Source organism: Arvicanthis niloticus, chromosome 20 (assembly GCF_011762505.2).
Source record: "Arvicanthis niloticus isolate mArvNil1 chromosome 20, mArvNil1.pat.X, whole genome shotgun sequence".
Taxonomy (NCBI): Eukaryota; Metazoa; Chordata; class Mammalia; order Rodentia; family Muridae; genus Arvicanthis; species Arvicanthis niloticus.
Window position 1 is genome coordinate 1600766 of NC_047677.1, and position 14569 is coordinate 1615334.

The 14569-nt window shown below is 40.1% G+C and overlaps 1 protein-coding gene across 2 annotated transcripts in view; it reads right to left on the bottom strand.

The window, feature by feature from the left end:
- The window catches only part of Hsf2 (heat shock transcription factor 2), a 28184-nt gene extending 18405 nt beyond the window's left edge, over positions 1 to 9779 (bottom strand). The window contains exons 1-2 of one of the 2 annotated variants that reach the window (XM_034524689.2): positions 9532 to 9779; positions 78 to 186 (exon numbers count right to left, since the gene is read on the bottom strand). In XM_034524689.2, coding sequence (XP_034380580.1) covers positions 78 to 186; positions 9532 to 9624 — 202 coding nt within the window. In that variant the 5' untranslated portion in view covers positions 9625 to 9779. The remainder of the gene's footprint in view (positions 1 to 77; positions 187 to 9531) is intronic. The other variant, XM_034524690.2, reaches the window with a different exon arrangement.
- Positions 9780 to 14569: the final 4790 nt, after the last annotated feature.

The following is a 14569-nucleotide window of genomic DNA, read 5'->3' on the forward strand; positions in this document are numbered from 1 at the left end:
AAGTGAAAAATTCATGGAGTTTATACAGCAATACACTGTTATTTTAATGAGAAGAGTAAACCATTGGTCACACTCACACATATTTAGCTGCCTCACAAAGCTCGCCATGTTGTTGTGTTTGAAGTACTTAGGAAGAATTTCCTTTGCAAATCTCTGCTCATCCAAGACCAGAAAACTTTGTCCATTCTAAAAATCAAACAAAGCCCAGAAATGTCAATTAGTTAAGGTCCACTGACAAAAATCTAAATCAGCTCTGGTAAGTGTTCTTAGATACCTCCAGACCAACACTCTTTCTGATAATGGGGAAAAAAAAAAACAAAAAACAAAACAAAAAAAAAAACTAACTAACAAAAAAAACCTCTACAATTACAAGCCAAATTATAAGAATGTTTTTGGTGTCAGCTTCAAACTAAAAGCTTCATCATATTCTGTGATGAAATATTAGAAGAATTTCTATTAGGTAAGCAAAAATAAATTGATAAACCACTGTTTTATCACTATCTATAACATATGTAACTACTACATTTTAGTACACGACAATGAAAAACTATAAAAGAATTCAGAAAGTTTTTGGTTACAAGATTAATTCAGTAGAGCGTGGTACAGGGACTGGAATTTAGAGCTAGGCAAGTACTTACTGAAATATATCTCTAGCCTGCTTTTTAATGTCTAAAATTAGATTTCCTTAATTATAGGTTAAGTATATATTATATAAGTGTAGACCACATGTATGTCCTGCCATCCACGGAGGTGAAAAGACACCTAGACCTGGAGTTACACACATGTATGCCAGCATGTGAACACTAGGAACCAAAGTGCTCTTAACCACTAAGTCATCTCTCCAGCCCTTAGTTTTTGTGATAGTCTCAATAGTTGCCAGGGCTGGCTTAGAACTCACTCTGCAGCCAGCCCAGGCTGGCCTCAATTTGGTGATACCATAACAGCCTACAAGGAGCTGCAACAAGATATACCACCACCACCATCAGGCCAGGCTGGTTTCTAGATTAGTGTTAAAAGTCTTAGTTTTCATTCAAAAACATTAAAACAATTAGAGGCTTAGTACAAAACTACATTAACTGGAGGAAGACAGAGCAACAACAACAACAACAAAAAAAAAAACAAAAAACAAACAAACAAAAAAACCAAAACAGCCCAGTAATAAAGTCTGTCAAAGAATTTTCAAGCTTCATGGCAAAATAACAAGTCCTTTTGGTAAATGGTATTGAAAAAACATATGTAAAACAATACAGCTGATATCATTTACAAATTTTAACTCAAAATAGATCAAAAACGTAATAAACCCATTAGTATCAAAGACCTAAATCTTACGATAAAAAATTTCATGACATTGGATTTGGAAATGATCTCTTGAATATAAAACTGAAGTACGGGAAACATAAGCAAAATCATGAGAAATATGGGACCATATCAAGTTTAAAAAGTATTGTATGTAGAACGTCAGCAAGAATGAAAAGAGCAAGCGCAGATGGGGAAGAAGATTGTAAATCATGTATGTCACATACACGTGTGACACACATTCACAATGGATATGCACCATCTACAATCCAAACAATAAAAAAGCTCATTAATAGTAAGCCAGAACTTTCAGCAGCAGTTTTTCCAAAGATTCATAAACTGCCAATAAACACATGAAAGTTGCTCCATATTCACCAACTGTTAGGGAGCTGAGACTGGAACAGTAAGATGCTACTCCTTCCCAGCAATTCAGAACGGCTCTTATCAAAACACGTGTTAAAGGTGTGAGGGATTTGAACCATTATGAATTTCTAGTGGAATAGAATATAGGACAGCTCTCGTGGAACTATAGTACAAAGGTTGCTAAAAACAAACTAAGTAAATACTAAATCAGTCAATAATTCCTATTCTGTATGAACACTACAAAACAGGAAAAAAAAAAAAAAAAAAACCCTGAAGAGATATGGGTACCACACGATCCCTGTAATAGAAGTCACAAAGCCAAAATATAAAAGCAACTAAAGTGTCCATCATTTGATTAATGGATAAACAAAATGTGGTGTACACATTCAATGAAATATTCAGATTCATTTGACCTAGATAAACAGTAAGAACATTATATACTATGTGAAATTAGCCAGTCCAAGGGCAATATATACTGTAAGATTCCACTTACATAAAGAATTTTTAAAAGCCAATTTCTTAGGTAAGTAGTATGGAAGTATGGGTAGTTCAGGAACAGGCAGGCACTTTGTAGCTGTTTGAATGAATATGGCTCCTGTGAGACTGGAGTGATTGGCCCAAGTTGGTGGAACTGTTTGGGAAGGATTAGAATGTGTGGCCTTGTTAGAGGGGTTTATCACTAGAGACCAGCTTTGAGGTTTCAAAAGTCTACACCATTTCCACTTAGCTCTCCTTGCCTCTGGCTTGTAGATTAGATGTAAACTCCTAGCTACTGCTCCAATGCCATGCCTGTCTGCCTGCCTCAGTCCCCGTCCTGATTGTCATGGACTCACCTTAACTGTAAGCCTCAAATGGACTCTGGTCATGGTCCATGCCCTGGTCATAGTGTCACATCATAGCAATACAAGTTAAGACACAATTTCAGTTTGAAAAGATAAACTGTAGTGTAATTGAAGTGTACACTTAAAAATAGCTAAAATGATTAATCTGATGTCATTGGTAAAATGTAATACATTTACAAACAAAATAAAACAAAAACAAAAAACCCACAAAGGTGGCAGTATAAATCATCCAGAAAAAGAGGATTATTTAATAAAGATGTGGAGCAACTAAATAAATAAAAAAGCAAGATGGATCCATCACACTACCTACAAAAGTTTATTTCACATAGACTTAGAGAAAAGAAAAAGCACATTTATTTCCATAAAACATAAAAGACAATTTGAACTGTCCATGAGTAAATGAGTAAAATGTCCCAATAATAAATTATCAAAACACACAGGATCTTTACTTAAGTATAAAGGTAAAAGGGTCTAAGGAAAACAAATTTAGCACTGGAAAGCCACTCATTCTCCCTTAACTTAACCAATGCATTAAACTGTCTTAACTTTAAATGGTCTTCATTTTCCAGCGTTTTAAAGACAATGAAATGCAATTACAACAAATAGTAGGTAATTAAATATTGACTCTAAGGAATATTGATTTTAAAAAAATCTACAATACAAATTTTCCACAGAACAAGAAGCTGTTGTAGCTAATAACAGAAGAGAACTTTAGAATTCACTAATTACTATACAGAAATAGAAATTAAAGCAAAGGCTTTTTTGAGATAGTATTTTCTATTTACTCCACTGGTAACCCTTAAGAATGGTAATATTCACTTTAAGAGGTGACGTAATTGAACATCTTATGCACAACCATCAAGAAAAAAAGACAATTTTATGTCTTTGGAAAGCAATGTATACAATCTGTGGTTAAATTATCAACATCTTATTTTCCTGTAACTCACAAATTGTTAATATACACCAGAAATTTGAAACATTTGATAGCAGCATGTGAACTAATTTCTATGGTCTCACTCTTGTGATTACTCTTTTTCCTGGTTCCTTCCGGTCTAATTAACTGGATTTTCCTTATCTCTATTTAAATACCAAATCATTTAGTTCCTTTTATAAGGGGTGGCTCTGATGTTTTGATTGTGAATCTGCATATGAACGATGAAGGTCCTGTTCCCCAACTGGTTCTTGATCAATCAATAAAGATGCCAACGGCCAATGGCTGGGAAGAAGAGGGCCAATGCTGGGTAGAAAGGCGGGACGTCCAGGTTCCCGCAGGCAGGCTAGGAGATGCAGGAGGAGGAGGATTCACCAGGCTTCTGAGGGATAGAGAGTCATCAGCTATGTGAGATCTTGGGTCGAGTGGCCATTGGCTGCTTCTAAGCTGAGGGCAGATTTAGGGTGTTGAGCAAGGAGAAGTTAACCAGGCAATACAGGCTAAAAGCACATTTAGAGTGTTGAGCAAAGGAGTAAAGGAAAAGGCACACTAGCCAGAGGGAGACTTAGAAAAGCCCAGCCACTGAACTACACTAGTAGTGGGAGGCTTAGAAGAGCCCAGCCACTGAGCCATAAGGTTAGTTAAAAACGAGCACTGAGTGCATTCGACTCACGAGCAATTCAAAGCAGTGTAAACAAAACTACACACCACACATTTTGTCTTTGTCTTCCCAAGTACTTTCTTTCAACCCCATGACTTTATCCTCAAAGGCTCTCCAGGAACCCCAATGCCAAAGGTACACCTAACAACCTAGTCACTGCATCCATTGGAAGGTTTTGAAGTACAGAAGTCATGCTGTTCAGAGATATTTCTGTTCCTAGTAGTACATATCCCCACTCCTTATGATATTAGGTATATGCATATGACTAAAGGTGGCTAACCAAATGTAAGCAGAATAAAACAATTCTAAAATAGGGGTTGGTATACCTTCTCCAAAATGTTTGAGATCAGAAGAGTTTCAAACATTGGTAAAACCTCTTCAGTTCAACAGCCATATTCCAAAAATACCTAATTAGTTTATTATACATGGACCAGTTCAGATCCCAAAGAAGGCATTCTTGTTCCACACTATAGTGATCTCTTTTAATTTCAAACATAAAATGAGACCATACAGAATCTGCAACTAACATGCCTCCTAATCTTCCACTATCTTCCACAGGCCAAATCTGAGTACCCCTTCTCTTCTGGACTTTCTTCCCTTCCTTTCTTTCTGGAAGTGGGGAAGTAAAAGATGGTATTGAGAATGAAATTCAGTCTAAAGCATGCCACAATCTTCTTTACTACTGAGCTATACCCTCCCCCGTGAGTCACTGTTAATTCTATTCTCTTCCCCGATTTGACTTTACAATAGGTATCCAACCAAAGAACTTCTCTTACCACTACTGCAACCAGTCTGGAAAACTGATTGTCTCTAACTGGTTCCCTTATCTCCTCCTGACCCAGAAAGGTCCTTAAGGCCCTAACGTCTCTGCTTTTGCCCACCACAACCTCATCTTCTTCCTAAAGACAGAACCACCACAAATCTGTCTGGTTCCCCCAGTAGGGCATAGTGACAAGTCTTATTTTTCATTCTTCTGCCTGACCCATCCATTCTAACCACCCTGGTCTCTACTTAAGTACTCTTTTAGACTGGTCTTTCCTTTACCTTTCCTAAACTACACACAGTTCCCACTCAGCTTATGTGCCAAGTTGTCAACTTCTTGCTGTAAACTCATTCATACTGTCTGATCTGAAACAACAGAGTCTCTTACACTCAGATCCTGGTTCCAGTGTGTTTAAGAGAGTCTCCTGCAAAGCAAATACGCTCATGCATGGTTAAGAGGAGCTAGAACAGCATTTTTTCCCCTCACCCTCTTATCCTTGGGAGGTTTCAAAGCCATGTTTCTAACACAGCACCTCCTTATTGTTTTCTGTGATGCTCTAAGATGGAAAACGGCAAACTTTTCTCAAAAATCAAATTGGTCTATCAGACTTGCTAATCCCCAAAGTTCATGATCCTACTTCTATCCAGCAATCAGCTAGGACAGTATGTAAAGATATTTGGGCATAAGGCTAAGGTATGGCTTAAAGACAAAGGTGGTTGCTTAGTAGCCCTGGCATTCCCACCACAAAAATAACAGTACGAACAAATGGGCATGGTTATGTCCCAATTAAATTGTATTTACTGTCAGGCAGATGACAAGAGTGTTGGCTAGTTTTCTGGTTTTTTTATTTTTTTATTGTGACAGAAATCCTCAGTTGAGAAAATGCTCTCAAGCTTGTTCGGCATTTTCTTGGTTGACCTTTGAAATGGAAGGTCCCAGCTTACTGAGGACAATGCCTCTCCTGGGCAGACAGATAACCCCGATGGCTGTAAGAGAGCATACTGAGGAAGCCACAGAGAGCAGGCCAGTAAGCAGTGTTTCTGTAAGGCCTCACCTCAGTTCCTACCTCCAGGTGCCTGTGTTCCTGTGCATGTCCCACAATGACCCAGCACCTGCAAGAGTACATAAGCCAAACAAATCCTCTCCCTAGTTGCCTTTGATCATCACAGCAATAGAAACCAATTAAGGAAACAGACCTGCAAGTTAGTGTATCAACCCCACTGTTTTGTAGATTTCCAGTTAAGTTCCAACTGTATAGCATTAAGTGACTTTTTTTGTTGTTGTTGTTCACTCAGTAACACAAGCACACACTTTCCCCAACGGTTTGCATCTTAGCTTTATGAGAAGAAATGTCATCTCTATCAACAGTGGCTGCTCCTTCTAACTAGTCTTACACTCTTGAGTTTGCTATTTCCATTTGCTTAATGTTGTAGGTAATTCTATTAAACTACTGTTGAAATACACGACTTCTGTGATGTAGCTGGATCTTCATTGTAAATACTGTGTTTACCCTGCTTTCTTTTCTTTTCTTTCTTTCTTTCTTTTTCCTTTTTGTGCTTATTACCACCCAAAATTTCATTACTTTCATTAAGGGAGCTTCACTTCAACATACAGTGATTAGCAAATGTTAATAAAAATAAAAGCTCTTCTTTATCAATAAGAATCTATTTAACTTTCATAAACCCTTTTCTCTATCAAGTTTCTCAACTTGTTTCCATGCTAACATATGCTCTGTTTGGGACAGTGTTACACTGAAATATCCTCAGGGGGTCTAAAAGTATTCTGTCTTAGATTTTGTTTACCAAAGCAAAAGAACAGCTATGTAAAACTCTGAAGCTACAGGAAATGTTCAAAACAAACACCATAAGGGAAACTTTGTTGGGAAAGACTGAAATACATTAATTAAAAAAAAAAAAAAGATAGTCTGGATCTAATACCTACTATTCTGACTATTCATAGCTCAGACTATCATATTTTTGTATTTAAGGACAATGAGAATATTCTTATTTTCAAGTTTGTCACATAACAAATATCTAGGAAATGTGAACTTATACAGACCTGTAGGACTAGTAAGTCAAAGGTTCCAGAATACAGGTGAGAAGGTTTCTTTCCTTGGTTTATACTCTACCTAAAGGAGTATATGATTTTCTACCACTGTAGAGGATAGGGGTTGCATGAAAGTTTACTTAGTCCCAGAGCTTTTGCTTTTAAAGGGCCTTAAAGTGATAGCCACTGAGTAAATGCAAAAAAAAAAAAAAAAAAAAAAATCACCTCTATAATTCAATACAAATTTAAAGGAAGGTATGCACACAAATAGAATCTTTTAGAAGATTACAGTAGGGCTGGAGAGATAGCTCAGCAGTTAAGAGAGAGTTGCTGCTCAGAGACCCCCCAGTTTGGTTCCTGGCACTCATGTGGGTAGGTTCCTTAACAGCCGAAGTCCAAGACTTGGAAGTCTGGCTCCCTCTTCTGCCCTCATTCAAATAAGCATATGCACACACAGACAAGAACACGATTAAACATAAAATCTTTTTTAAAAGAGACAAAAAAAAAAAAAAAAAAAAAAAAAAAAAACCCAACAATGTTTTTCATCAACATCAACTTAAAGTTGTACCTTTCAGTATTGGCATTCCAAATAGTATTCCATCCGGAGTGTCCAACCTTTGACATTACAATATGACTTTGTCATCTACAAATGATTTGGGCCACATTCCTAGCTATCTCAGAACACCTGTTACTCTGTTCCAATCAAACCCATTTTGTAACACTTTGAGTGACTCAAACATTAAGGCACCAACTGTGTCTCTAGAACCAACACCCCACTAGGTTTACACTTTGACTGTCCTAGTGGTGTATTAGAAACGGGCACTTAAAAATATAAACTGATACTTAATACGATAAATCAAAGTAATTAAGTAGCTCGTTTATATTCTCCACAGTCCGTACTGATCAAAACCAGGAAAGTTATTAAAATGTTTGGCTAATTTGACGTTATCTGGCCACTTATACAATACCTTTTAATTAGAACCAATTGCCAATACATTTGCGTAGAAGTTTTAGACAGTACAATACCTTTTAATTAGAACCAATTGCCAATACATTTGTGTAGAAGTTTTAGACAGTACAAATAAACCGCCTTTTGCAAGCTCAAGAAGTTCCATCAACTCAGCTCGGTTGGGATAAAGAATATATTTCAGTCCAGTTTCTAATGTTAAAAGACAGCTGAGAAGCAGTCTGGACTGATCGAGCCTCTCAACCTTTAATCCTTCTGACTGATGAAAAGCATGAGCCGTCGGTTTATTTTAAGTTCAAGCTGGTAGCTGCCTTTCTTATTTTCACTTCTTTGTACCAATGTATCAAATGAATCAATTGCTTAGTCTACACAACCAGCAGGGGTTGGGGGTGGGGCACCTGTGTGACAATACACAGGAAAATTAAATTCTAGAAAGAAATTTTTTAAAATTGGCACTAATACTCAGCAAAATTCAGTGACACAGTTGTCCAAATATCAGGTATATTCTATTGCTGTTACCTATTAAAAGCACGCAAGGGTGAAAACTAGTTTCAACAACAGAAAAGAACACAAGAAACGGAGAAGATAACATTTATTTTAACACATTTAGCTTGGTATTTCCCACTTACTCATCTCAAAAACTGTGAACATGAAAATACCCTGAATAAGTCACCAACTCCAGGAAGAGGGGCCGATCCCCTTCATGAAGTGATTCGAACAATCCAAGAATTGCACGTCTAGTAAAGCAAAGGCACAAGTGATGTAAATAATCACTCTGCAAAGAATCTTTGTGTGGAACTGGGGGGAGGGAGAGGTCTTGAGTCACCTAGGCAACGCATCCATCTAACGCATAACTCAGACCAGGCAAGATACCGGGCTTCATTAAGGTCATCTTTATTTATAAGGAGAATCTGGATCAAACTGATCAAGGCAACCACATACCACTCTGCAAGCAACTATTCTGTGAAATTTAAGGGCTCGTTTTTTTAACTCCAAGCCGCTAAGTTACTAAGCATGGTCTACAAGCACTTTTACTAGAATAATTATTCTAAAGAAACGATTAAACAAATGACCCAGCCTCCAAACAATAACCGGGAAATTTCTATGTTAAAAGTACATAAATAAAATTAAAAAAGCTCACGGTCAGAGCAGTCTGAGTCTGCACATTTTTCCATTACCATCATAAAAGACCCCAGAGGCGGGAGCAATCAATCCCCAAGGAGGTGATTTCTTTAGATAAGCCCGCTGCTCTCCCCAGACAGCCCGTTTGTCCGCCCCAGGCTCTGCGACCTCCGCGCCCCGCGGCGAGCAGACGGCGGAGGATGAGTGTGCAGAACGCGCGGCCGGGGCCGGTTCCGAGCTCCCGGGACCGGCGGGACCGTTACCAGGGCGCCCCTCCCCCACGGCGCGCGGCTGGAGGCGAACGGAGCCTGCGGGGCCCGGCTCGCCGCGCACACAAAGCCGGGGGTCCGCGCGAGGTGGGGAGGCCGCGCGCCGCCGCAGGCCGCGGGAGCCGCCGAGCCCAGCCCAGCCCAGCCCAGCCCAGCCCAGCCCAGCCCAGCCCGGCCCGGCCCGGCCCCGCCCCGCCCGGCCCAGCCGAGTCGAGCCGAGCCGAGTCGGTTCGACAAGGGAGACCCGAGGCCACCGTGTCCCCGACTGTACCTGGCTCCAGGTGATGAACTCGTTGGTGTGGGTTTCCTCCACAAGCGTCCACAGCTTGCTGAGAAAAGCCGGCACGTTGGAACTCTGCTTCATTGTTAGCTGGGCGCAGGGATTCCGAATTCTACTCCCGAACGCGGAGGTCGCGGCAGTGGCGGCGGCAGCGGCGGCGGCAGCGGCGGCGGTGGCAGCAGCTGCTGCTCCCGGGGACGCACACCGCGCAGGCGCGGCGGGTCCCGGGCTCCGCCCCCTCGGCGCCGCCGGGCGCGCGGTGAAGGCGGGGAGACCCCGCGGCGGCACGTGATGGACAAGGCTTCGCGCTCCACCCCTGCGTTCTGCTCCCGCGCCCGGCTTCCGCGAGTCCAATCCAAGGCTTCAAGTGCACCACGGAGCAAAGCGATTGGCTGTTGCCGGGAGGAGGGGTGGGTTCAGGAGTGGTTCAGCCTTCTCTGTTACCTTTTAGGCAGACTCCTCTGTTAAGGCAATGATACTGGGGCTAGGGAACCCATGTTTAGTGGATTCACATGGGAAGGGTTTGGATGCTCCGGCTGTGGTTGGCAGAGTGCAGAAACGCCCAAGGGCAATTGACTCATAAGTTTGGCCACCGAAGTACACTTCGCTCCATTCTAAAGGAAGGAATACATCACATGGGGCAGGGAGCTGCTTGTGAGCAAGATGTGCTAGGCCCCTGGTTAAAACTAACTTAAAGATAATGAGCTTTTTTATACACTTTTCATTGGAAGGAAATGGCTCATTTAAAGACACTTTTATCAAAACCTGAAGCATCAATAATAGCTCCCCATTTGCGAAGTACTTGCTATTATATATACTATTAGAAGCCAGCATCTCTTAAGAGCATCTTACATGCCGGTCTCAATTCAGCAGGCATCAGGTTCAACCCGGTTCAAAAGCAACTAGTCTTCTAGTTTTAGAGTATCTAAGTCAAAATGATTGCTCTGCATGTGCCTCACAGAGGGTTTCTCTGGCAAAATGTGTTTTGGAACAGCTGCTTTAGCGCAATTTCCCATTTCTTCATTGACAGTACGACTTTGTACCTATGAAGAAGAGTAACAATGTGGATCTCTGAAAAAAATATTTTTTTTTATCGTTTTTTATTTTGTTTTGTTTGTTACTTTATAGGTGATCATAGTGTCCGGAATCTATAAGTCGAGCACTCTAGAGGCTGAGGTAGAATTGTGAAGCAGTGGAGGCCAACCTGGGTTAAATAGTGAGCCCCAGGTAATGCTGGGCCAATGGCAAGAAATATATATCTATATCTATAGATATAGAAATATATATATTTATATTTAAAAATATATATTTAGAAATATATTTAGAAATATATAGATATATGCTTTTTATATCTATGCTTCTTATATCTATATATTTCTATATATATATAAGAAGATATATGCTTCTTATATCTATATATTTCTATATAGATAGATAAAATATGTGTATTTATGTTCACATGTATATGTACAAGTTTTTCAGTAAGCATATACTAAACATAGTCATATACAGCACTGTTTGCTACATAAAAATCGGATATATGATGGAGTAATTGTGATAAAAAAGACTAATATTTGATGAGATCTTATTTGACAACGGCTTTACATGTCTCATCGTATTTAATCCTTACCGAAACCCAAAGAGGAAGCTTCAAAGGGTCTGATTCAGGTTGGTAAAAATTCTATTCACCCAATTACACAAAGCTAATTAAAACCAATGCTATAACCAGATTCCCAAAGTGGGTTGGCTAGAAGTGTCCAGCCACATTCCAATGCGATGATGTGTTGGTTTACCTCAGTTTGGGAATATTTTCAGTCCCAGAGCCTCACAGATAAAATGGCATCCAAAATCCTGCTATAATTACATGACAAGGTAAAGCCCTAAGAAAGTGCCTCCTCTTCTGGTCCACCACTGCATGCTTACAAATATGTTTCTGAAACACAAATCTGGACAGCCACCTCCAGACTAGAAACTACCCAGTGGCCTTCCATGCTTCCAGAATAAGTCCTGCCCTGTTAAAATGGCACAGAAGGTCTTTTGTGATCCCATTACCACCTTCCAGTCCATTCATTGTCAATATCTGTTCATGTCTTTGTCACACTTGACAGCTATACTGCAGGCAACTATTAACATTCCTTCATGTCTCTGTATAATTCTGGCATGCTGTTAGCTCTGTCATGTTACTTCTTAGTCTGCAGGGTCAAGCAGAATCCCACACAGAATTTATGATGACTCTTCTTGGTTGTCAACTTGACTACATCTGGAATGTAACAAAACCCAAGTGGCTGGGTACACCAAAGATGGAGTCTTCTTGATTGAATAATCAGAGGTGGAAAGATGCACTCTAATTTCAGATCTTTTGAAGTGGGAAGATCCACCTTAAATCTGGGCCAAAACTTCTGCTGGCAGCCTGACTAGAATCTAGAAGGAGGAAGCACTTGCTATTTTCCCTGCTTGCTCTTGCTTTTGCTGGCAACTTCATACCTTGGATTCCAAAATAAGCTGAAGAACAACTAAGACATCGAGCTTCAAGGGCTGAACAACTAATGAATTCTTGGACTCCAGAGAGATAGAGAGACATTGTTGTGCTAGCTGGACCACAGCCTGTAAGCAACTCTAATTAATCCCATATGTATACTTGTGTGTATAATATGTTCATAAATATATACACAAATCATACATAATATACAATATATATGTGTGTGATATATATGATATATAAAATGAATATGTATATTCATTTTATCAATTCTATTTCTCTAGAGAATGCCAACTAATACAGAATACATGTTTTTGTAAAACCTTCCTTAATGCTGTATTATCCCATTTAACGTAATGGCACCTTTTTGTTCATATACTTTTTATGCTAGATTATAAGAACTTATCAGATTTACACTAGACTATGAACATAATTAATAGAAAGATAGTGTCCATAATGCCTTGTGTACATTCACCTCTTTAATATTTCTTAAATAAATCAATGAATACATAAGCAGACAAATACTAACCATCTGCTTAGTCTTCCATGACCTCCAACTCTGGATTAGTTATTCCTCCCGTGTGCTCCTGAAGCTTGTGGAACTCTGGCTTCATAAACTTGATCATACTGCAGTTGCTCATTTACTCCCCAGCGCCCTCATCAGTCTGGTAGACTGCTTACCCTGTGCACCCTGTGTATTTAGCACTAAACACAGTGCTAATAACATAGGAACTGCTGGATAAATATTTGTCACATGAATAATTTCAGCTTTAGGAAGTCATCTGGATAAGATACAGTCTACCTAATCATCGGAAAAGCCCTTTTGATTTACTGTCAGTCAGTACAAATCTTTTTGTTGACTAAAGAAAAAACTGGTGGTGTGGGGGCGGGTAAGATCAAACTGGAGCTATATGGCTAAGGAGCTATTAGCACTGAGAAAACATCAGATTCTTGAAAAGGCCAGGTAATAATGGAATGTCACTGAAACCTAGGTTTGAGGTCATCTGTGACGTCAAGACAAATACCAGTAGCAAAATGCCTAAGCACCCGTATGGAGGCATTTCTATAAGCAGAGAACTCAAAAGACTAGAAAAGTTCATTTAAAATTTTCAAGAAGGCTGATGCCTCACTTTGCTCTCTATCGATGTGATGAAACAGCATGACCAAAAGCAAGTTTGGGAGAAAATAGCTTATTTCAGCTTACAGTTGTAGTCCATCGTGAAGTGTAGTCAGGGCAGGAGCTCAATGCAGGAACCTGGAAGCTAGAACGGAAGCAAAGCCATGGAGGGGTGCTGCTGACTGGCTTGCTCCTCACAGCCTGTTCAGCTTGCTTTCTTAGAGAACCCAGGACCACCTGTTCAGAGGTGGCACTTTACCCGGTGAGCTGGGCCCTCCTCCCACATCAACCATTAATCAATAAATACCCTACAGACGTGCCTACAGGCAGTCCAATGGAGGCATTTTTTTTCAACTGGTAATTTCTCTTTCCTGCTAATTCTAACTTGCCTCAAGTTGTAAAACAACAACAACAACAACAACCTATAGATAGTAATCTCTTCTTTTTTTGTTTATCCGTAAGATCCCATGTTAATATCAATATAATACCATAAACATTCCAACTTTTAAAAGTCCCGCAGTATTTAAAAAATTCAAATATTTTAAAAGTTCAATCTCTTTAAAATACTCGAAGTTTATTAACTGTGGGTGCCTGAAAATCAAAAAAGAAGTTAAGCATCTTATTTCAAGAGGGAAGAATCAAAGTCCAGTCACAATCAAAGTCAAACCAAGCTTCAGTGGTCTAAATCAAATTCTATAGCTCCATGTCTTGCACCTGGGCTCCAAAGAGCTTGGGCAGCTTCCCCCTCTCAGAGCCCGCCATTCACACACAGCATGCAGCTTCTCTTCTAACTTAGGCCAACACCATTCAACACTTGCTGCTTTTCTTGGCAATCGTCCCATGGCCCTGCTATCTCCATGTTTGTGTCTGTACTGCTCCTGAGCTGAACCTTCACTAATAGCCTTTCCTGGGACCTCTCCAGGGACTGTGAACCTGCCATGTGGTGCCAAGCCTCAGCTCCTCTCTCTGACCCCTTAAATCCTGGGGTTGCCATTGTAACTGAAGCTTCCCCTTCACCAATGCCCTGGCCTCTCACAGTGCCAAGCCTCTGCTACTCTCCAGGATCCCTCATGCCTTCAAAAGCAGTGTCACCTGAGAGACTTACACAGTACCAAATCCATCTGACAGCATGAGTTGCAGCCTTGGCCCTGTCTAGACCACAGCTTCTCTGTGCTGGCCAGGAGAAAATACTTGCAGAAAACTCAGCTTCAATGATGCTAGTATCTTCATAATCACACAGCTGACTTAACCCCTGCTAACCCGAGTCATTTGTTCCAGTAAGAGTTTCACTTCAGTGGTATTGGTCTCTTCGTAATCCTAGCTGATTCTTTAACTCCAGCTGACACCAGATTCTTAATACAAAACATCATATCAATGGCTCCGATAGAAACTTTGAGGGACTCTCAAACTTCCCTCTAAGTGTCCCAAGTCTA